The sequence below is a fragment of the Aotus nancymaae genome, unplaced genomic scaffold (assembly GCF_030222135.1).
Source record: "Aotus nancymaae isolate 86718 unplaced genomic scaffold, 86718_ANA_hifiasm-v0.15.2.pri h1tg000028l, whole genome shotgun sequence".
In the NCBI taxonomy this organism is placed as follows: domain Eukaryota; kingdom Metazoa; phylum Chordata; class Mammalia; order Primates; family Aotidae; genus Aotus; species Aotus nancymaae.
Window position 1 is genome coordinate 8,222,117 of NW_026988441.1, and position 23,192 is coordinate 8,245,308.

A 23,192-nucleotide genomic window follows, 5' to 3' on the forward strand; every position below is an offset into this window, starting at 1 on the left:
CCACATAGGGGTTGACTTGGCCTTCTTTGCCCTGATGGTATCTTGCTTTTCCAGTCAAACAAGTGCCAGTCTGTGTTCCCAACTGCAGCAATTTTACTAGGAGGTTTGCTCTAGGGGCAAAGGATTTGCTCATCTCTGCGCTGGGATACCAAAGCAACTAACCTCATTTCAAAGCACCATTTCCCTGGGCAGTTAAAGAAAATTTCACCTTCTAGTCACTCTTTCCAAAGGATACTCCATAACTGACTTCTGGCACGCTACTGATCTTGGGCCAGAAGTATCATTCTATTTGACTTGAAGAGGTGTGGCCCACATAGCTAAAGATAGACCGGAAGCCGACCACTTCTTGCAGCTGACCCAGCAACCCGGGGAAGGAAGTCTCAGGTTAGGAAGTGCTCACTACAAGCATGAACACAGCCATCTCAGAGGCGCACTGTGACCAGCTGTTTTCTGCTGAGCCTCCACTACAGTGCGTACTCTTGAAAGCTTGGCTTGCATGGAAATGTGTTTTTAAAGCATCATTCAGTTAAATATTAAAAATGGAGCTACAAGTCAGAAAACGGTTATATTTCACTATGCTATTATGCCACCTTCCTAATTCCCAGGTGCGCAAACACCCCCACAAATTACAAGACTGTCAGCATTTTAAGGTGTTCTGGCAACAGTCTTCATTTGAAGAGGAGGAGGAAGAGAAGAAATGTTCAAAATGTTTGGACTCCAGGCTCTGGGAAAATACTGGAGGCAGGTCAGGCTGTTTTCTGGCTTCCTAAATAAGCAATGCTTTCTGCAGGTCTGCCTCCTACCAACCTTTGGAGGAGAAAACACTGGAGGCAGACAAAGGACTCCACGTAGAAAAGCCAGGCAAAGGAAAATCAAACAAGAGGATGCCTATGGTATTCATTATTAGTCAGCACAGGCCGGGCGCGGCGGCTCACACCACACCGAGGCAGGTGGATTACCTGAGATCAGGAGTTCAAGACCATCCTGGCCAACATGGTGAAAGCCCATCTCTACTGAAAAATACAAAATTAGCTGGGTGTAGTGGCACGCGCCTGTAGTCCCAGCTACTTGGGAGGCTGAGGCAGGAGCATTGCTTGAACCCAGGAGGCGGAGGTTGCAGTGAGCTCCAACCACTGCACTCCAGCCTGGTGCCTGGAGACAGAGGGAGACACTGTCTCAGAAAAAAAAAAAAATACAAAATATTAGCCGGGCATGGTGGTGGGCGCCTGTAATCCCAGCTACCTGGGAGGCTGAGGCAGGAGAATCGCTTGAATCCAGGAGGCGGAGGTTGTAGTGAGCCGAGATTGCGCCATTGCACTCCAGCCTGGGCGATAACAGCAAAACTCTGTCTCAGAAAAAAATAGCACAGGCAGGGAGGAGAACAGAACCACTCTGCCCTTTCTCACACTGCACAGGTGAGAAAACTCCGGAAGCTCCTGGACAGCGGTGATACAGGAGCACTCTCCACTATGGGGGAATACAAAGTGGATGCAATTTCCTTAGGAGGGTGATGGCACCCTGTTCCTTCATCTCTCAGGGCCCTCAGGACTGCCAAACTGGCCGCTGTGATATATTTTACAACACAGTTGTCAGGACTGTCAGCTCTCAAGACAGCTTGGATTCTAGAGCCTTCTGATTTGGTATGTTTTGTAATAATAAAAGTTTCTGGCAACCTTTCTTTCCAAAGGTCCCTGCAATACTTTTAGACAAGTAATTCTGTTCTCTGTTCTTTTGTGGAAGGCAGAGTAGCAAAAGCTTTATCATGGAGAAAGCCTTCTATAATAATATGCTGGTCAAAGGTTATGATAGATGTAACATAGTTCTGTTGTGGTGTCTCACCAAAATGACCTTTTCTGAAAAAATATAGAGTGAGTATATATACATATATACATATTCTATATACTTTTTTTTCCTTTTTCTTTTTGAGACAGTCTCCCTCTGTTGCCCAGGCTGGAGTGCAGTGGCGCGATCTTGGCTCACTGTAACCTCTGCCTCCCAGGTTCATACGACTCTCCTGCCTCAGCCTCCTGAGTAGCTGGTACTACAGGCACCTGCCACCATGCCTGGCTAATTTTTGTACTTTTTTAGTAGAGACAGGGTTTCACCATGTTGGCCAGGCTAGTCTCAAACTCCTGACTTCAAGTGATCTGCGCGCCTCCGCCTCCCAAAGTGCTGGGATTACAGGCATAAGCCACCATGCCTGGCCTATATAAAGAGTATTTCAGTATTTCTAAACCAGCTTTGGCAATTAGGGGTGGGGAGAAGAGTATTTCTCCCTATTCCAAATGGAAAAAAAAAAGACAAAGGTGAGAAGCATTTTTTCTTTCTCAAAGCCTAAGCCCAAGGGGACAGAGTAGCTCTCTGCCCTACAAACTACAAACTACAATTCTACACAGGATAAGAGACTTCATCTGCTCCTGCCTCTACATATGACGAGTATGCCCGATGTTTACAATGTATACGGTTAACTTTTCCTTTTCCGTCCCTGCCCCATTGGTGATCCCTAAATAAAACCCAAGTTTCTAACTGATAGCAGGAGCAATTCCCTTGAAGATAAAATAATAGAGCTGGATGGTATTCCAATTTAACAAATACGGGACAGGTTTGTAACTCTCAGTGGTAATTTTCTCTGTTTTCATTTATGTACTCAAAGACTTGTCACTGATTTGTGTGTGCAAGTCATCACCTAATTTTTCACCAATCTAAAATGCAGCAGCCTTTACAGATCAGTAAGGGAGGAAAGGATCACTGAAGAGATGTATGGGTAAAATGTAACATGCTTAGCAGTGAGAGACTGCGGCAAGCAGTTTTGGGTTCTGGTGTTTCAGTGGAAGGAAGAGCAAGTGTATTGTCACTGCGCTTGGCTACTTGTCAGGATAATGACAAGTTCTGTGTTATCTGCTTATTTTGCTAATTAATTAACTATTGTTTTAGACAACAACAACTCAGACTATCCAGAGTCCTAACTACTTGAGAGCTGCCAATAGTAGTAGCTAATTGAGGCACTGCTTTTTTATGCTAAGTCAAACACACACAGAGTGCAGCTTTTTTTTTACCTGAATAGGTTGTCTTTGAAAAATCATCATCATCAAGCAACCCTCACGCAGCCGCAGCCCGTGTACATAGCGCTCTGACTCATCCTAGACTGGTATCTCACCTTAGTGTTTCTCCTTAGACTGCGAAGAATGTTCCTCTTCCGCGGGTCTTCATCTGTTTCGTATGGAATGACGGCATTGTCCCCTTTATAACCCTGGGATGCCTGATCCTCCTCCTTCTTCCGGATGGGCCCCAGCTCATCATCACTCCCCACACTGAAGCTGGTTCGGTAACTAGCAAACCGCCCCAGCCGGGTGCATCTCGTCCTGTACAGCACTGGCTTGCTCACGATGGAAACCTTGCGGCCTCGCTCTAGAGAGCTGGTGTCCATTTCACTGTCAGAACCATTCCCGCTGCCATTGGACTGAGCTTTGTTGATATTCCGAATGGTGATGATTTTGCCTTGGGTGCTGTCATGGGGCACAGAGTATATGTTTTCTTCTTCATTCCTTGGCTTCACCACAGCATCCATGGGCTCAGCATAGTCAGAAGGATCAAACCCATCCTGAGGCAGCCAGGGGCTAGAAGACACAGACTTCCTCTGTCCATCCCTATGGCCTTGGTCTAAATAAGACAGATCCCCCTTTGTAATTTCAAAATGAACAGGAGGCTTTGGTTTGACTGGCGGAGGTACTTTGTTGTTCAGCTTACTCTCAAAATTGCTCATAATGAAAGACAGCCCATCGTTTCCCTCCAGTTCCATAGAGAGCTTAGAATGGTCTTTGGACAGAGAAGGCAGTGATGTGTCTTCTCGAAACAGGCTGTAAGATGGCTCGATATCTTCTTCCGAATCCTGTAGGTTTGAGTTGCAGAGCGGTGACCCTGCCCGGGGGGAATTGAACACCTCTTCAGTGGTGCTACAGGCCTCGGCAGCATTATCGTACATATGAGTAGCCTCGATTATGTTCTTTTTCTCCACCACATCTTTAAAAAACGGGTGAAAGATCTCAAGTTTATGCTGGGGTTGGCTACAGGGGATGCTTGTGAACCTTCCGTCAATTTCTTGAGCAATCTCCTCCCCCTCAGTCAGCTGTTCCCGACTTAAGTCATTGTCCAGGACATCTACAGCGCCATCAGTGAGTGCTACGAGCTGAACAGGGATAATATCCTGCACTTCACAAAGAAAGGCACGTAACATAGCCAAAGAGGCCTTACGTTTGGCTGAATAAAAAACAATGTACCCATGAACCAACCGGCTCTTTCTGATGCTAAACGAGGAATGGTATGAAAGAACAGACAGCTCAATCCGCTTCTTGTGTAGTCCGATTGGTAGTTCAAGTAAAACAGAGTTGTTGCTTCCACAATGGGAAGATTTACAGGTTTGGGACTGAAGGACAGGAAAAAGTATGTCATCTGCACTAAAAGGATCTCCACACATCAGACACATAACAATTCGCAGATCAATATCAGCCAAATCTTTGATGCTAGCAGTAGAACTGACCAGGTTTAAGTTACGCTTAGAGTCCAGGAGTCCCTTCAAAACTTGACTGATTTGCTTTTCATTAATGTTGCGTCCATAACCAATGCCGGCAGAAGCAGGGTCGAGAAAGACACACTGAAGTTTGCTAGCAATTTGCTGACCTTGCTGTATTAAGCTATGCAGAGTCTCTCCACTGGTGTCTCCTCTCTTGTTAACCAAAATTAATGTCAGGGGGAGATGGACTAAATGATTATCCCTCCGGCCAAGCGTGGACTCTCTACTTTTCTCTATACTTTCCACTACATAGGATAGTGATTCTTTTGAATTGTAAAGGCAGAGACAGCCGTGGGGCTGAAATGTTGGCGTCTGGAAAGAGTTCACAGGAAGCCTGACATTCCCCTCTATTGGCCTCAGGGAAAGCTCATACATTTTACCATCTATCACATACTTGTCATCATTTGTACAAAGAGCTCGAATCTCATTGGCCAACTCTCGGGCAAGGCCATCTTTGCCCAATATAACCAAGTTGATTCTATCAATGTTGGGGTCAGAGAGTGAATTTTTCTGATTCCGGTCAGATGGCCGGATAAACCGAGAACTAATCAAGTGCTCAATCTTAGCGTCCACACAAGCTGGGCAGCTGGGGCATGTCTCCTTTGTTGGGTGGTACACAAAATGAATGTGCTTCAGAATAAGGGCATCACGCTCTGCTTGGAGCTTCTGTAATGCTTTAAATCGCTGTTCCTCTCCCAGAACGTCCTGAATGACACCCATCTTCTCCTTGCTGGGCTTAGCATCCAGCTCCAGCTCATAAAACAATTCAGAATATTCCAGAAGCAACTCCTGAAAGTCTTCCTTTGCTTTATCTATAATTTGCTTTTGGTGTTTGCCATAAATATCCATGTATACAGATTCTTCCAGCCACTGGTAGAAATCTTCATTCATGATAAAACTACGGGCCTCTTCCCAAGGTTTTCCGGGAGTTATGAAAAGAGAGGTCTCCAGGTTTTCTTTAAATGCCCTTCGCATCTCAACTCTTTTCCTCTCATTCCTCAGCTTCTCTAAGTGGGCCTCGTACAGCTGCTCTGCAGGGACGGTATCCATTAAATCAAAGGGAATCCGTTCGTTTTCCATGTTGTCAATGTGGCTGGTGGCATCCCATGGTGTCTCTTCAAGCACAACAAACCACTTCAAGAATTCTGGCTTGGTTTCTAAGAGCTTTTTGGCTTTTATGCAGCTTAGGTGGTCTATTTCATCTAGATTAGGTATAAGAGCTTCAAAAGCTAATGGCAGGGCTGCCAGGTACAGCTTTCTCCTACGCTCAATATGCTCGTGCTTGAGGCGGTGGATGTGCTGGAGAAACAGCTTCTTGGCTTTCTGAGTCCCTTCCAGGTAGACATAGTCCTGGTATTCTGGAGAGGCCTGCATCTTTCGGCTGACACTCAACCAGTTCTCATTGTGGTTTTTCACAATGCGACCCACCAGCCACTCATACTTGTCTTTTGCTGTAGCTATCTGCTGACTCTGCTGCTTGAGAGCTTCAAAATAAGGAATGATTTTTGTCTTTCCCCGACTTTTATCAATGAGTTGCACTAAGGTGCTGAAAGCCAAGTCCACATTTACGTTGGACCTCGCTGAGGTCTCCACAACCTGGAGGTTCTTTTTGCTTAAGGCGAAAGTATGTGCATCTCTAATGTACCGCTCAACACCTTCGTCACACTTAGTCAGGACCACCACTATGGGCTTTTTTGTTTTTGCAAGCTGATTGTAGAGATTGGAGACAAACTTGAGCTGGTCATCAAAGTTCCTATTCATGCCCCTGCTAACGTCGATGCCAAGAAGAAAACCATCAACCAGCAGCTTTCCATCTGGCATTTGCTTCTGCTCAAAGTCCTGCTCCAGCCCCAGCTGGTCAGTGCAAAAGTACATGAGTTTTTCAGCTGATGCGAGCTTGGTTGCAGCAGCTCTCTTAATATAGGGCTGCAGGGCCGTGCTTCGATGAGGTTGAAAAGTCTGATCATCAATAAATTCAGTCTGCTCCACAATGTGCATCTTACATTCCACACAGTCCTCCAGGGAGCGGCTAACTTCTCCCCAGTAGAGGAAGTGGTCATTATTGACCACTCGCCCTCCAAAGTCACTGGTGCTGAGGACGGAGGTATGGTCCAAGTGAAACTCGTCAGCACTTGGGCGCACAAAGCGGTTGCACAAACAAGACTTTCCAATCCCACACTGGCCCTTCTCCTTCTCGGTCCCAGACAATCCCACCACACTGATGTTGTAGGTGGGAATTCGGACATCTTGCTTTCTTGCCATCATCATTGTCGACACATCCTGCCACGATCGGCCACTTCCGAGATCAGATTAGTGTTTCCAATGGACCAGACGGCTTCCTACATTATTAGTGGGGGTGGGCTGGACATGCAGCAAAAACGCCAGGTCCCATAGTGTTGTATACCAGTATGGTCACTGTTCGCCACTTCTCATCGCCAAATAGCCAACATTTCTTCCTAGAGGAGGAAAAAAAAGACAACCCATCAGCATCATAATTTTAGAACCAAATTTTAATCAATGAACTACAGTAAAAATCAACTTTTTATTCAACAAGTATTTAGTAAACATCTCATGTGTCAGGCCTTGTGCTGGGTGAGAGCAAATAAGACTTATATCAATGTGTCCTCAGGGAGGTATAATCTAGTCCAATGGAGGAAAACACAAGTAAGCAGTTTTTTTGTGCTAAGTGCTAAAACAAGGGTGTGAAGGCTCCCTGGAAAAAGGGCTGATTCCAAGGTTAGGGTAGGATAGGAACAAGATGAGCCTGGAACATCTTTTTATGCAAGAAAAAACAACAGGGGCCGGGCGCGGTGGCTCACGCCTGTAATCCCAGCACTTTGGGAGGCCGAGGCGGGTGGATCACGAGGTCAAGAGATCGAGACCATCCTGGTCAACATGGTGAAACCCCGTCTCTACTAATACAAAAAATTAGCTGGGCACGGTGGCGCGTGCCTGTAATCCCAGCTACTCAGGAGGCTGAGGCAGGAGAACTGCCTGAACCCAGGAGGCGGAGGTTGCGGTGAGCCGAGATCGCGCCATTGCACTCCAGCCTGGGTATCAAGAGCGAAACTCCGTCTCAAAAAAAAAAAAAAAAAAGAAAAAACAACAGGGCATCTTACAAGGAGACAGGAGCCAGCCTGAAGGGGCTCCCACTGGCCAACTCTGGGACAATTTGAGTGGCAAAATAGTTAAGTATGGTAATGAATTATAAACCTGTTGCAAACAAACAAACAAACAAAATAGGAATCTGGGCCAGGCTCGGTGGCTCACGCCTTTAATCCCAGCACTTTGGGAGGCCAAGGCAGGTGGATCACCTGAGGTCAGGAGTTCGAGATCAGCCTGGCCAACATGGTGAAACCCCGTCTCTACTAAAAATATAAAAATTATCTGGGTGTGGTGACAAGCGCCTGTATTCCCAGCTACTTGGGTGGCTGAGGCAGGAGAACCTGGGAGGTGAAGGTTGCGGTGAGCCGAGATCACATCACTGTACTCAAGCCTGGGCAATAGAATAAGACTCTGTCAAAACAACAACAAAACATGGAAGCAACCCAAAGTATCCACCTACACATGAATGGATAAGCAAAATGTGACATATACATACAATATAATATTATTCACACTTTATTTTTATTTATTTCATTTTTTGAGACAGATTCCTGCTCTGTCACCCAGGCTGGAGTGCAGTGGAGCGATCTTGGCTCACTGTAACCTCTGCCTCCCAGGTTCAAGCAATTCTCACAAATGGGGTGGTAAATGGAAAAACAATAGATGAATCTGGGTAAAGCATTTAGGATACTCCTTTGTGCTATTTTTTTAAGTTTTCAATCATTTCCAAATAAAAAAAATTAAGGGTGTAAATACAAGATGGTTTCCCTGACAAGAACACAAGTTTTGTGAGGCCCATCCCCTGTCTAGTTCTCTTCTGTGTCCTCAGCCTAGGACACAGAGCTTGACACAAATATTTACTGAAAGAATCAATAACTGAATGACTATTCAGCATATTAAAGGGTTCCCAAGCCCAGCCTTTTAGATTTAGGAAAGCCTTTCTGTAGGAAGTTCCATCTCAGGTGAGACCTGAAGTATGAAGTGCATTTAAGACAGAGGGACAGAGTGTGCAAGACCCTTCCGTCCCTGAAAAAAAGGACAGCCAGTTGGGAGAACCAGCTGGAACAAAGTGTGTGGCGGGGAAAGAATAGGTGAGATGCATTAGCAAGGAATCAGGGACTGGATCAAACCACTTTAAGAGTTTGGATTCTTTCCTGAAGGCTATGGGGGACCATAGAATGTGGCCAAAGCATGGCACCTTAAAGGATCTAAAGTTTTAACAGCTTAAGTAACAAACTGTTACGGCTTACAGTCCTTAGCAACTTTCCAGCTGAAATCGGTAGAATAACTAGTCTTTTGACTGCCTCCACAACAACGGTCTTCTGGCTATGACAGTTTATGCTCCACTGCAGTTTACTTATATACTCCAATACGACTGTGCAAGCACTGAACCTGCAGCCAAATGAACAGTCTCCCAAGACAATCACAGACAAGACTCTGAAACGAACAGAGCAATTTTCTTCTGAATCTTACTTATGTTTGGAGGAACCTAGCCTTGCCATGACCTCAATATGCTTTTGTGAGCCTACTGCATAAGAAATGCCACTGGAAGTCAGACCACCATGCATTATTCTGACTGACATCAGGGAGCAATGAATGGGAGAGTGCAATTGTCCCCTGTGATGATAACCTCACAAAAGGTCACAGACCTTTTCCTAACATCCATAGCTTCCTTCCGATATCCCAGAAAGCCAAACCTTCTATGGAAACAAAATGTGACTAGATGTAGTATGCAAAAACTGACCATTTTAAAAAGAGAAATCTTAATGACTGTAGGCAATTGCCTCCCGATAATGGCATGTTCCGAAAGACGCCATGTTCTAGAATTCAGCAGGAACAAGCAGGGTATCCATGGGAAAGAAAAACAAACCTTCCTCATCCTCTACTTTCCTAGGTGATTGCTTACATAAACAAAATTACAAGATGCTTATGAATATCTAAAGCATGTTTACACACATCCTCTGAAATACCTAACAGGAAATATCTGTACAAAATCAATTACTCTGTAATACACATACATAATTTTGTTTCAATCCATGAAGACACTGAGGTTTAACAGAGCCTCAGGCAGGACTGCTGATGAAGGGTTAAGGAAGTCGAGGGTGCTCATCTGACAAAGTCCTTCTCTATCAACTCCTTACCCCAGGATCTATCAGGTCTTAAGGTCACCAATCTTGAAATGCAACTTGGTAGCATCCGTCCTACTTGAAGTGACTGCTGCATGCAACTGGCAGGTCATCCCTTGTCTGTGACTCAATTATTCTCTGTAAAGTGGGTCTAATATCTATCCCTTCACAGAAATCTGAGGGAAAAACTGAACAAAACACCAGCTCTCAAACCTCAAGAAATAAAGATATTGGCTCTATTTTGAAATGAACTAAAATGTATTATTCCATCCAATACTTTGGTTATTTATATATTTTAATGGCATATTTTTAGTTATTTGAAGGATGCTAAAGAAAGCAAAACTCTGAAGAATGCAGAACCGATTATTTTATTTTATGAGACGGAGTCTTGCTCTGTCACCCATGCTGGAGTGCAGTGGTGTAATCACAGCTCACTACAGCCTCCAACTCCTGGGCTCAAGTGATCCTTCCACTTCAGGATCCCAAGCAGCTGGGACTACAGGTATAAGCCACCACACTTGGCTAATTTATTATTATTATTATTATTATTATTATTATTTAGAAATGGAGACTTGCTATGTTGCCCAGGCTGGTCTCAAACTCCTGGCCTCAAGCAATCCTCCCACCTCAGCCTCCCAAAGTGCTGGGATCATAGACATGAGCCACTGTGCCCAGCCACAACTGACATTTTTAAACGCAGAATGCTGCTGATCACTAAAATAGCTACAAAAAATGAAAATCAGCTGGCATGCAAGTGGTTAATTTGGGGACACCTGGTAACTTTCCACTTGTTAGAAACCTAATAAGTTTCTTGGTGTAAGTATACTCTTCTTAGCTTTGATGTCTGGATAATGCAGTTTTACTGGTTCCTCAATTGGACTGAATTACATGGTAAACAAAGACTGTTATAAATCTAAAAATGTCTCAAACACTTGCTTTAAAGGAAATAACTTTAAGTGCTTGGTCACAAACACATTCAACTTTTCTAAGAGGTGGGTTAAAAAAAATTAGCTGAGTCACTAAATTTAATGATCTGAAGGCCACAAAGAAAGAGAAAGTAGGAGACAGGGCATATCCAAGACTCCACAATGTCTTTAGAGTTTAAATCTGATGGGAACCAGTGTTCTTAGCAGGCAACTAAGATACACAACAGAATCTGAATGCCCATTCTAATAATTTTTCCAACGCTAATCCTTCTAAAACACAAGAGTTAAAACAGAAGGGAAAAAAGGGATCCTTTAAAATGGTAACTACTTTTATCTTTGAGCTTTACAGAGATACTCACATTGAAAAATAAAAACACAGGACTTAATAGTTTCCCATTTTATGCCATGAGTCAACTACTTCAGAGAGGAAAGTACTTCACAAGTATTTTGGTTTCTGCTGTAATAAAACATAATGCCTTCTTCATGCCTTCTTCAAACTTGTCACCAAGCATCTAGAGTTGTTTGTAATCTGTTTAACCAAGACACCAGCTCCCCACCAGATTGCCTCAACTGGAAGGTAGAAGGAGGGTGTTTTCTTTTTTAACACCTCTATGAAACACCCAGGGCAAGAAGTGGTAACATTCCCAAGATAGCACACATTTTTGTAGGACCCAGAAATGCCACCGTGATCCCAGATTTACTATGACTGGGAAAGTTCATACTGTCAACAGCTCTATCAGCATATGCCTGGAAGTGTGTAGATCACCATTCCAACCCAGCCACCTCATCCCTCTCTCCCTGAAGTAGGAAATGTTTGTGTACTCTGTAATCTAGAATGCCCCCTAAGACACAAATCTTCCACCATTATCCATAATCAAAATTATCATCTCCACCTATGAGAATATTCAACAACCTCTGAAAACACATCGAGTTTTAAATAATCACATACAGAACATCACCAACTAATAACACTATAAGGAAATAATTTCACACAGAACTACAAGCAAAGGAAGTAAAACACTTATCACAATTTTCCTTAACCTCAATAAGGGAAAGAAATGAAAATATAAATCATAACTAATGGAAAGCTAAAAGCATGCTTTAAACCTCCTTAAAACCTCATATTTCTCAACATCTTACATTTCTGAGTTTTCAAAGCTATGAATCCCCATTAGCAGCTGGTTAAAATGTTTGCATTTGGTAGATACTTGAAAAGACTCAGTTGGAGGGTAGGAAGGGTAGGACAAGAAATCCATCTATGTAGGAAGCACTTGCCATGTCAGGTAGACACGGCAGTTTTCCAGAGGAATGTATTAATATTTACCAAATATGCCAGGAAGGATGAGATATAAAGGCTCCAATAAGAAGAGAACACTGGCTGGGTGCGATGGCTCACACCTGTAATCCCAGCACTCTGGGAGGCCGAGGCAGGTGGATCACCTGAGGTTAGGAGTTTGAGACTAGTCTGGCCAACATGGTGAAACCCCATCTCCACTAAAAACACAAAAATTAGCTGGGCACAGTGGCAGGCACTAGTAATCTCAGCTACTTGGGAGGCTGAGGCAGGAGAATCGCTTGAACCTGAGAGGTGGAGGTTGCAGTGAGCCAAGCTTGTGCCATTGCACTCCAACCTGGGCAACAAGAGTAAAATTCTGTCTTAAAAAAAAAAAAGGATAACACTATTCTCTGGTTTATTAAAACCACTGAATTCAAGCAAAACATTTTCTAAAAACCCAATGCTTACATTTTCATACTAACAAATGTTAAAGTAAATTTTCTTAGGATTCTTCTTTGTTTTTTCTTTTGAATAAAGATAAATTAGAGAAGAAAAGTTGGAAGTGGAGTCCAAGGTCCTTATCCATCCAATTCATTCATCTGTAAAACCCAGATAAATTTAGAGAACCTTAATTAGTAATATGTAAAAATGGCGTGTCAGGTGTAAACAGGAATGATAATCTTTTTGAATCTGAGTGAGATACAGAGGGCATTTTCATTTTCTGTGTATGATTTGTTAGAATCTGAAGCAATATCCTTATTCTACTCAACTGTTTACCACATGAAGAGTATCTTACAGAAGGATTCCATCGAACTCAACAAGGACAACAGAACCTCTAAAACTGAGTAAAAGAGAAAGGTCCCCATTTGATAGCTCTAGTTATACAGCAGCTAAATTCCCTCCTTCCTGCATATTTCAGAGTGTTAATCTTTTTTATATTACCCTAATCTTTGGAATTAAGAACTGAAGTGTCCATCACCCAAATCAAATGCATACTTATACAGCAAAGACAATGTGATGAAACAAAGGAGGACGGGGTACTGTCTTTGCTGACGAGGATCTTATAATTTACTTGAGAGACAATATTTATACTTAAAAGGAAAATCAATCAATCTGGAGTAGGTGGGAAAGGTGTCAGGCAGAAGAAAAACTTGAATTGGTCCTTACAAGACTGGCAGAGTTTGGAGAGGTGACATAAAAGGCAGGAATAACAGTGATTAAAATAGGAAAGCACTAAACGTGTTTTGGGACAGACTGGTTTTCAAGAATGGGAGACAGAAGATGAGAAGGGCAGTCAGGGCTCAGAGGACCAACAAACTGTGTGTTTAGTCTGAGAATCAAATATGAAAATAATCAAGCGGAGCGCAGTGGCTCATACCTGTAATCCCAGCACTTTGGGAGGCCAAGGTGGGAGGACTGCTTGAGCCCAGGAGTTCAAGACCAGTGAGAACCCTTCTCTACAAAAAATTTAGGCTGGGCATGGTGGCTCATACCGGTAATCCCTACACTTTGGGAGGCTGAGGTGGGTGGATCACTTGAGCTCCAGCCTAGGCAACATGGCAAAACCCTTTCTCTACTAAAAATGCAAAAAGTTAGCTGGGCGTAGGGATGCATGCCTGTGGTCCCAGCTACTGGGGAGGCTGAAGTGGGAGGATCACTTGAGCCCAGGAGGCAGAGGTTGCAGTGAGCTGAGATTGCTCCATGGCACTCCAGCCTGGGCAACAGAGTGAGACCCTGTCTCAAAAATTTTTAAGTGTGGTGTGGTGTCTCATGCCTGTAATCCCAGCACTTTGGGAGGCCAAACTGGGTGGATCACTTGAGGTCAGGAGTCTGAGACCAGCTGGCCAACATGGTGAAATCCCATTTTTACTAAAAATACAAAAAAACAAAAACCCCAAAATTAGCTGGGCATGATGGTGCATGCATGTAATCCCAGCTACTCAGGAGGCTGAGGTGGGAGGATTGCTTGAACCCGGGAGGTGGAGGTTGTAGTGAGCCAAGATTGCACTACTGTACTCCAGCCTGGGCAGCAGAGTGGGACTCTGTCTCAAAATAAATAAATAAATAAATAACCAGGCATGTGGCGTGTGCCTGTGGTCCCAGCTACTTGGAAGACTGAGGCAGGAGGATTGCTTGAGCCCAGAAGTTTGAGGCTGCAGTGATCTCATACCACTGTACTCTAGCCTGGGTGACAGAGTTAGAAACCATCTCAAAATAATACTAATAATCTTTTACCCCACTGAGTTATTTATTGTTGGTACACTGCTACCTCAACTACTCACCGAACAAATAACATAGTCTAAGGAGTTAATCATCTTACACAAATGAAAACTCCATTTGAATATAGCAATTATATTTCTACCTTTCAGTCCAATGCAAATTAAAATAATAATACTGAGTTGGGTGTGGTGGCTCACACCTGTAGTCCCAGCTACCCAGGGGCTCGGGTGGGAAGATCACCTGAGCCTCAGAGTTCAAGGCTGCAGTACGCCACGATCAAATCTATGAACAGCCACTTCACTCTAGTCTGGGCAACACAGGAAGACTCTACCTCTAAAAACATAAAAATAAAATAACATTGTGGTGATAGTACGCAAAACCATGGATTTACAAAGGGAAAAAAGAAAGTGACATTTGCCCAGAAGAGTGCTGGTGGTTGTTCCCACTAGTACAGGCTACATACGCTTACTCCTCCCCAATGGGAGAGGAAGATTTCCTCACAGCCGCAGAATCTCACTATATCCCTAGGGCTGTGGGTACAGGCAATCTCTGAAATGGGTCATCTGGATCTTTAGAAAGACTGATTTAAGTGTTTACCTATCTGGTCTTGAAACACATGGTCTCATGCAACAGATTCTTGGATACTGGTTCCGTGCACTCAGCTCTCACCATACCCTCTGTAAATTCAACGTGCAGCATGTTCCAGAAGGCCGAAGGAAACCACAAAGGGATCAGTAGACTTTCAAGGACTAGTAACTCAGATGCCTGTTTTGAAAATAATTTGGCCTAAAGTTTTTTTTGAAATACGGTCTCACTCTGTTACCCAGGCTGGAGCGCAGTGGTGCAATCACAGCTCACTGCAGCCTCAATCTCCAGGGCTCAGGCCATTCTCCCACCTCAACCTCCTGAGTAGCTGGGACTGCAGGTGCATGCCATCCTGACTGGTTAATTTTTTAAATTTTTTTGTAGAGACAGGGTCTCACCATGTTACCCAGGCTGGTCTTGAACTCCTGTGCTCAAGCGATCCTCCCACTTCAGCCTCCCAAAGTGTTGGGATTACAGGCGTGAGCCATACCACTCTAAAGTAAATTTTTTAAAGAGTAGTTATAAAAGATTCTCTGACATTCCATTTATAATTTTTTTTTGTTTTTTTGTCTCTCCATTTATAATTTTTGCAAATGTCCCTTCCTGCCCCTCTTGATTTGTCCTCCTCACTCCCATGCAATCCCTGCTTAAAGGTATTTCTGAATTCCAGGGCAGAAAAACAGAACTAAGTTGCTACCTTACCATCCTCGCCAGCCCACACTAAATACAGCGAGTAGCCCATTTTCCCCCAGCCACAGTTCTCAGGCTTCCGGGCTTGCAGAACTCTCAGGCTGGTCCCAAAGAAAGAGAACGTCTAAGCTATGTTATCCACAGGATGAAATCAAATTCCCCTGATGAATAAAAGGAGCTGCTTTTAGCAGAAGTACTTCCTTAAGCTTTATCCTCAGCAGCTTTCTACCAGGTAGCTATGGAATTCTAATTAAGCTATCTGATCAAAGAATAAGGCAAATATAAACAAAGACAAAATCAAAGCTAGGTAAGAAGTCCTTCTCACTGATTTAGCATAATTTCTGAGTTACCTATATTAAGAAAAACAACAACAAAAACCAGGATTCCGATAAGCTGTAAAAATATTCTACGTCAAAGAAAATAAAAAACCAAGGCAAATCAAAATTGGAGGCACTCCAACAGGCCTAGTATCGCAGCATAATTACCATTACCACAGTGAGCTGAGATTCTCACCAAGCCAAGATACAAAAAAATAGCCAAGTCTTACCTTTGAAATTTCCTGGCATTACGACCAATTTTACACTGATTTTCAAAATGGTAAATAAAACCTGTATAATTAGTCCAGCAGTTGCTTCTAAAGACTTATAATCTACTAAGGTTTTGTTTTTTTTTTTTAAAAAGCTTCTCAGTAGGAAAAAAGTTCCTTTTGAAAGAACATTCTCTACATAAATGTCCCTGAATATGCAAGAAGAGCTGCATCCAGCCAAATGTGCCTTGTCAACAAAGGACAGTGCTGAAGAAACAGGCATTTCTGTCAGTTGGGAAAAATGGGGCAGCTTATTTTCGAGTCCAACAGTAAGCCTTACTATTCCCCGATGGCATGTTAGGATGGCATGAGGATTTCAGCCCATTATTTCTAATTATTCTTCTCTACTCAGTTGCATTATTCTACAAATTGCCAGTCCTAAAACAGGCTATCACAAGTAATAAAAGTTATACAACATGTATACCCTTCTTTTAAAAAGGATGGTTGGCTGTTATTTTATCTAATGCACCTGTACTGAAGCTAAGGTGAAGCTAAGAAGCTAAGAAACAGAATAAATGGAACCAACTTCTAAATCCAGCAAATTTTAGTAGGGAACAATTTGGATTTACAGATTAAAGAAAGAACTAAAGATTCACATCAGCAAAATAAATACTTACAGTCATCTTCGCATTTTCTGGCCTCCAAATTTACTTACATGCTTGTCTTATTCCAAGTGAAGTTAAAAACAGAGGCATGAGAGAAATGAAACAGTTACAAGGCAGAACATGAAGAGGGGTCTGGAATCAGCATGGATGTGTGTCCTAGGTTCAATTAATCATATTCATGATATTTGAAAATCTGCTAAATTGAGGTTGTTTGTTCCTATCTACTAGAAATGAACATATGAGTTAATAGGTTTAAAATTAAATGGATTCTTTGAATGAAAAGATGTTACATGGGGGCATTATTAATGAAAAGTCATTATAAAATATTTCTTATTCATATTTTTTATTAAGAAAAATATTATTATTATTATCATTTGTAGACAGGGTCTGGCCCTATCACCCAGGCTGGAGTGCAGTGGCATAATCACAGTTCACTGCAGCTTCAATGTTCCCAGGATCAGGTGATCTTCCCACCTCAGCCTCCAGAGTAGCTGGGACTACAGACGTGTGCCATCGTGCCTGGCTAACTTCTGTATTATTATTATTTTTTTCTGAGATGGAATTTTGCTCTTCTTGCCCAGGCTGGAGTGCAATGGCGCGATCTGGGCTCACCTCAACCTTCACCTTTTGGGTTCAAGTGATTCTCCTGCCTCAGCCTCCAGAGTAGCTGGGATTACAGATGCCTGCCACCATGCCTGGCTAATTTTGTATTTTTAGTAGAGACGGGGTTTCTCCATGTTGGTCAGGCTGGTCTTGAACTCCTGACCTCAGGTGCTCTGCCCACCTGGGCCTTCCAAAATGCTGAGATTACAAGCGTGAGCCACCATGCCCAGCTGCTTTATACACTTTTCTATACACTCTCCCCCTTCTACACTAGGCCCCTGCCTGGGGTCATGTCAAAATTAGGTGACTCTAATCCTGGCTGCATAGCAAGAGAGAAGAAATGCAGAGAAGGAGCACCCTGGGGAGCCCTGGATGGAACTGGCAGGTTTTCAGGGCTACTAAGAAGGCTCACCAGGTGGCCTTTCAGCCTCAAGAGAGCAAGCCCAACTTGATCTGTTTCTGTTTCTTTTTGTGAGACAGAGTCTTACTCTGTCGCTCAGGCTGGAGTACAGTGGCATAATCATGACTTACTGTAGCCTCGATCTCCTGGCTCAAGCAACCCTCCCACCAAGCCTCCTGAGTGGCTGGACCACCATGCCTGTCTAATTTTTATAATTTTTATTTTTTGTAAACACAGGACCTCACTATGTTGCCCAGCCTGGTGTAGAACTCAGGCTCAAGCAATCCTCTCAACTTGGCCTCCCAAAGTGCTGGAGTTACAGGTGTTAGCCACCTTACCCAGCCTTTGATCTGTTTCGTATGTTGGTGTCCCATGTTAAAAAAAAATAATACTGTGGCCGAGCGTGGTGGCTCACGCCTGTAATCCCAGCACTTTGGAAGGCTGAGGCAGGTGGATCACGAGGTCAGGAGTTCAAGACCAGCATGGCCAAAATGGTGAAACCCAGTCTCTACTAAAAATACAAAAATTAGTAGGGCACAGTGGCAGGCGCCTGTAATCCCAGCTACTTGGGAGGCTGAAGCAGGATAATCGTTTGAACCAGGGCAGCAGAGGTTGCAGTGAGCCGAGATCGCGCCACTACACTCCAGCCTGGATGACAGAGGGAGATTCCAGAATCTCAACAAAAAAAAAGTTTTAAGTTCTACAGGTTTTTTTTTGAGACAGAGTCTCGCTCTGTCATCCAGGTTGGAGTGCAGCGGTGCAATCTCGGCTTACTGCAACCTTCGCCTCCAGGGTTCAAGTGATTATCCTGCCTCAGCCTCCCAAGTAGCTGGGACTACAGGCACACACCACCACACTCAACTAATTTTTGCATTTTTAGTAGAGACAGGCTGGTCTCGACCTTCTGACCTTGTGATCCACCTGCCTCAGCTTCCCAATGTGCTGGGATTACAGGCGTGAGACACCGCACCCTCTACAGTTTTTTTTTTTTTTTAAGAAGTTCAAAAAACTTCATGGTTCAAAAAGCCATTTAATGCTCAGACATCTGGTATTCTAAATTCCAACCTAGGCCAGGAGACAAGGGTCAGAGAGAGCCTTGTAATCTACCCCCAAAACTTTTTTCTCCTCCTCTCGTTTGGTAAGCCTATCCAGAAGAGTAACTGCTGAGACAGAGAGAAAGGTAATAACTCAGCTAGAGAGACACGAACCCCAGTCCAGAACCCAGGTCTCCTGATACCACCCCCAGCTTTTGTCCCCCCAGTCCCCCACACTGCCCTGGCTGGAGAACAGAAACGCAGAGCATAGGCACATACGGCAGGAGATGCTGGAGGCAAGTCTGTGGAGGGCCCTGACATGCTAAAGACAGTCTGGACATCTTCTTCTGAGGAACCACAGCCTTCTGAGTAAGAATGGCTTGGTCAGGACCAGGCTGGAGAAGGGAACTCTGACAGTAATCTGCGTACTTTCTCCGCTCCCTACCTCTGTCCTGCTATTTCATCCTCACCCACTGGGTAAATGCTTCCCATGTAAAGGCCAACTCCAACCTGGTGATGATAAGCTTATGATGGAATCATGGAAACGCTGACACAGTGGTGGTCTGAGATGCTCCTTTGAAAAGCCTTGTTAGGCCCAGTCTTTGTAATTTCGTGGTGGCTCACAGGAAGCGCCTGGGAGCCAGATGCTTTCTGCCTGTGCTCAAGGCCGTAATTTCCTTCCCATACTTAAACCAATGACCCTGTGTCTCCCTAACAGGGGAGTTAGCCAAGGGAACAGGACAGATAAAGAAAAAGCAAAATCTGAAGAAAACTGGCTGATTTGAAAAAATTTCCTAAGATTCTTCTTGAGATGAACAACTAAGAAGACTCCTAGATGAACATGATTTGCTGTCTCTCCAAACAAAAGCCCCTGGAAGGCAGGCAGAGCTGGGAGGGCTGGCAGCCAGCTCCCTCAGGTCACAGATGTGGAAGCTGAAGGGGAGAGGGGAGGGCAGTCCCAGAAGCTGCTGTCAGAGCTCTCTGTGCCCTAAGAAGGGCCTTGCTCCCACTCCCCCGCTACCCTGTGCTGTCTCTCCACTCTCTGCAGAGGTGATGACATTCATCAAGACCCTAGAGTCAAAGTAACTGGGAAGGGGACAAAAAAGAATGACATCCAGCCGGTCTCATTTATTACAGCAATAATCTCCACCCATCACTAAATGTATACATCTATAAAATTCTGCTTATATGTTCTATATAGCACCTAGCCACCGCTTAACACTTTAAGACACATTTCAGAGAAAAAAAAAGACAAATTTCAAACTATAAGTAACACGTCCTGTTGGAGAGCCTGAAAATAACTAAGAAAACATTTGTGATCATACAAGGAATTGAATAAGTAGCATTTTCTCTTTTTCTTTTTTTGAGACGGAGTCTTACTCTGTCGCCCAGACTGGAGTGCACTGTGAAGCGATCTCGGCTGACTGCAAACTTCGTCTCCCGGGTTCAAGTGATTCCCCTGCCTCAGCCTCCTGAGTAGCTGGGATTACAGGCACACGCCACCACGCCCAGCTAATTTTTGTATTTTTAGTAAAGATGGGGTTTCACTATGTTGGTCAGGCTGTCTTGAACTCCTAGACTCATGATCCACCTGTTTCGGCCTCCCAAAGTGCTGGGATTACAGGCCTGAGCCACCGCCCCTGGCCATAAGTAGCATTTTCTGTAAAGTGCTAGCTTCACGATTTTCCTTTAGATAAGAGACCAGAATAGTAATTTGTTCTTCCTTATCAATTGTCATTCCTTAGAAAGTGCTTGGCCAGTAATTTCAGGAAGATCAATGAGTCATCTCTTATCACTGCTTTAGCCCTGGGCCTTAAGAAGGAAAACAGGTCTGGCCTACTCTTCCATGACAGCTGTCCTACCTGCTAGAGGAAGTCACCTTGACCTCATATATTTGGCTGCTATTCAGAACACTATGTCTCTTGGTCCAGATTATCAAAAGCATACATTAGGTAACAACATACCTTTCTCAGTTACATATGCACAGAATGCCCAAGAGAAACCCACTGAGTGGTACCCTCCATGGCCTTCCCTCCCACTCCCTGGCTATGAATGGCCCTGGGAAGAGCATAGAGCAGCTAATTTCTTTTGAATCGTCTTAAAATCAACACACAACAAATAGCTATTGTGGATTTCTAACTCACAGCAGCGAGAGTGGAATAGGAAAGTACATCACCATTATAAAAAAAACCTTGTCAGCAGACTGACTTTGACTCCCATAGCATCTACTATGTTAAAACCTTACGGGAAACTTGGAACGTAGCTAATGTGACTACTGTGTGCAGAATGAAGAGGGTTTGGGGATGAGCAGGCATCTCAGCCTAGTTCCTTCACTACTGCATGTATCTTCCCAACGCCTCAGACCACCCCGCTGCCCCATCTGTGATTTCTGCTTTCTGCTCAGAAAACCTCCCATCAAGGCCTTAACTGAAGAAAGCCTGTCAGGGCCTCAGCTTTGCCGTCTCTAACACCATGATCCTTTCTGCCTTTTACCTCTCCTCAAGGATATAGGTGTGGGCACAGAAACCTATGTAATTTGTTCATAGCAAAATGCGGTACCATACACACCAACGCTTTAGTCTTCTTCACTGAGGACATCATGGATTGCATTCAGATAAACAGCCCTTTAGGCCCGGTGAAGAATCGTCTACAATAGAATAAGGTGGCATTTTCCTCACTGTGTGCGTTGGGGGAAGTTTTGTGATAACTTGTTGCTCCCTGAACATAAATATTCCTCTACTGTCTTATTTAAAACTTAGAGGGGGCCATGGCGACTAAAATGTATGCGTCATGGCTTGTCAAGCCTCATGACTAACTGAGTTCCAAAAACTGAGGCTGCCTGACTCCATTTTCCTTACTGACTGTAACAGAAAGCTAAGCTAAGCCAGTTGAATCATTGAGAGCTGAAAGCCAAGCGAGGTACGGCTGGGCTCAAAAGCTGTATGTCCACATTCCATACCGGTAAGGCTGCCGGGAGCAGATGGCACAGACTAGGTTACAGCGTGTTCAATATGGCCTCTCACACCCCTTTCTCCGCTCCCCTACCCCAGACCTGCATTCCTACAGGCGCAAACCCCACTCCATAGTTGAATACAGTCAGGCCAGTGTTGTCTGGAGTCACAAAGTTTTATATATGATTGCTTCTAATTAAAGACCATTTGATTTTAAGAAGTTAATAAAAAAAAGGCCATAAACCGGTATCATACCGTAAGAATGCCAAGAATGCTAAGTACCCAACTCATATTCTTCCAGAGTGACCTTTATTAAAGGCTGCCTCTACTACTTTGCCAACTAACATGTCAGGTGGCAGGAACATTCCTACCTATCACAGGCTACTCCACTTTAAAAAGCAAAGGCAAGTGAAAAGGCCTTCTTTAGGTAATCAAAGCAGCTCAAATTCCTCCGGCAAAAAGTCCTAGTACAAACAATCTCAAAAATGGCAAAATCAAAGTTTAAAAAGCCCCTTCCAGTGCCAGCAAGTGATTCAGAAGAATTCTGAGAAAGGTAATATTAACATTTTAGTGGTAGAACACTTGGAGAGGAGCCAGGAAGCCTGGACTCTCTCCTAGCTAGGTCATTAAATCTTGCAGGGGGAGGGAAGGCATACACAGATAAAAACCAGTTAAATGGCATCTCACAGCCAAGCTATCTTGACAGCTCTCATCCGTCAGCAGGATCACTAGACAATGATGCTCTTCAAGAAGACAGGTAAGTCTCTAGGGGCTAATGATAACCTAAGTGCATGCAATTATAATCAGAATGATAACAATCAATCCCTACCCTTGGAATGGGCACTCAAATTCAACAGCTGAGAAAGTCAACATATCTGCTGCCAGGGAAGCTAGATCGCCTGGATCCCCACAGTCTCATGTGTTTCTTCCCATGCATACTCTTGCTTTCCTAGAGCAGCAAGTTATCTTTTAAAGAACAGATTTGATCTTATTTTTTGAGACAGAGTCTAAACTCTGTCACCCAGGCTAGAGTTCAGTGGTGTGATCTCGGCTGACTGCAACCTCTGCCTCCCGGGTTCAAGTGAGTCTTCTGCTCCAGCCTCCTGAGTAGCTGGGACTACAGGCGTGTGTCACCATGCCCGGCTAATTATTTATATTTTTAGTACAGACAAGGTGTCACCATGTTGGCCAGGCTGGTCTCGAACTCCTGACCTCAAGTGATCCACCTGCTTTGGCCTCCCAAAGTGCTGGGATTACAGGCGTGAGCCACCATGCCTGGCATGCTCTTATATTAACCCCTCAAATTCTTATTCCCTATGTGATCTCATGTCTACCATTCTAGCTTTTTCTCACTAGACTCTAGCCACTGTGGCCTTCCTTGGGTTCTCTGGATGCCTTCATTAATTTATTTTTATTCACCCATTCAATCATTCAACAAAAATCACTGAGCAAGCACCTACTATTGTGCCAGGCACTGTATTAGGCATGGGGATACAGCAATGAACAAAAAAAGAC

General features: G+C 44.0%; 1 protein-coding gene across 2 annotated transcripts in view; it reads right to left on the reverse strand.

Annotated features, from left to right (window-relative positions):
* The window catches only part of ARHGAP35 (Rho GTPase activating protein 35), a 137,644-nt gene that overhangs the window by 78,780 nt on the left and 35,672 nt on the right, over positions 1 to 23,192 (reverse strand). The window contains exons 1-2 of one of the 2 annotated variants that reach the window (XM_012446644.3): positions 12,472 to 12,617; positions 3,158 to 7,026 (exon numbers count right to left, since the gene is read on the reverse strand). In XM_012446644.3, the coding sequence (XP_012302067.1) occupies positions 3,158 to 6,838 (3,681 nt within the window). In that variant the 5' untranslated portion in view covers positions 6,839 to 7,026; positions 12,472 to 12,617. Of the gene's footprint in view, positions 1 to 3,157; positions 7,027 to 12,471; positions 12,618 to 23,192 lie in introns of those variants that run through there. The other variant, XM_021668552.2, reaches the window with a different exon arrangement.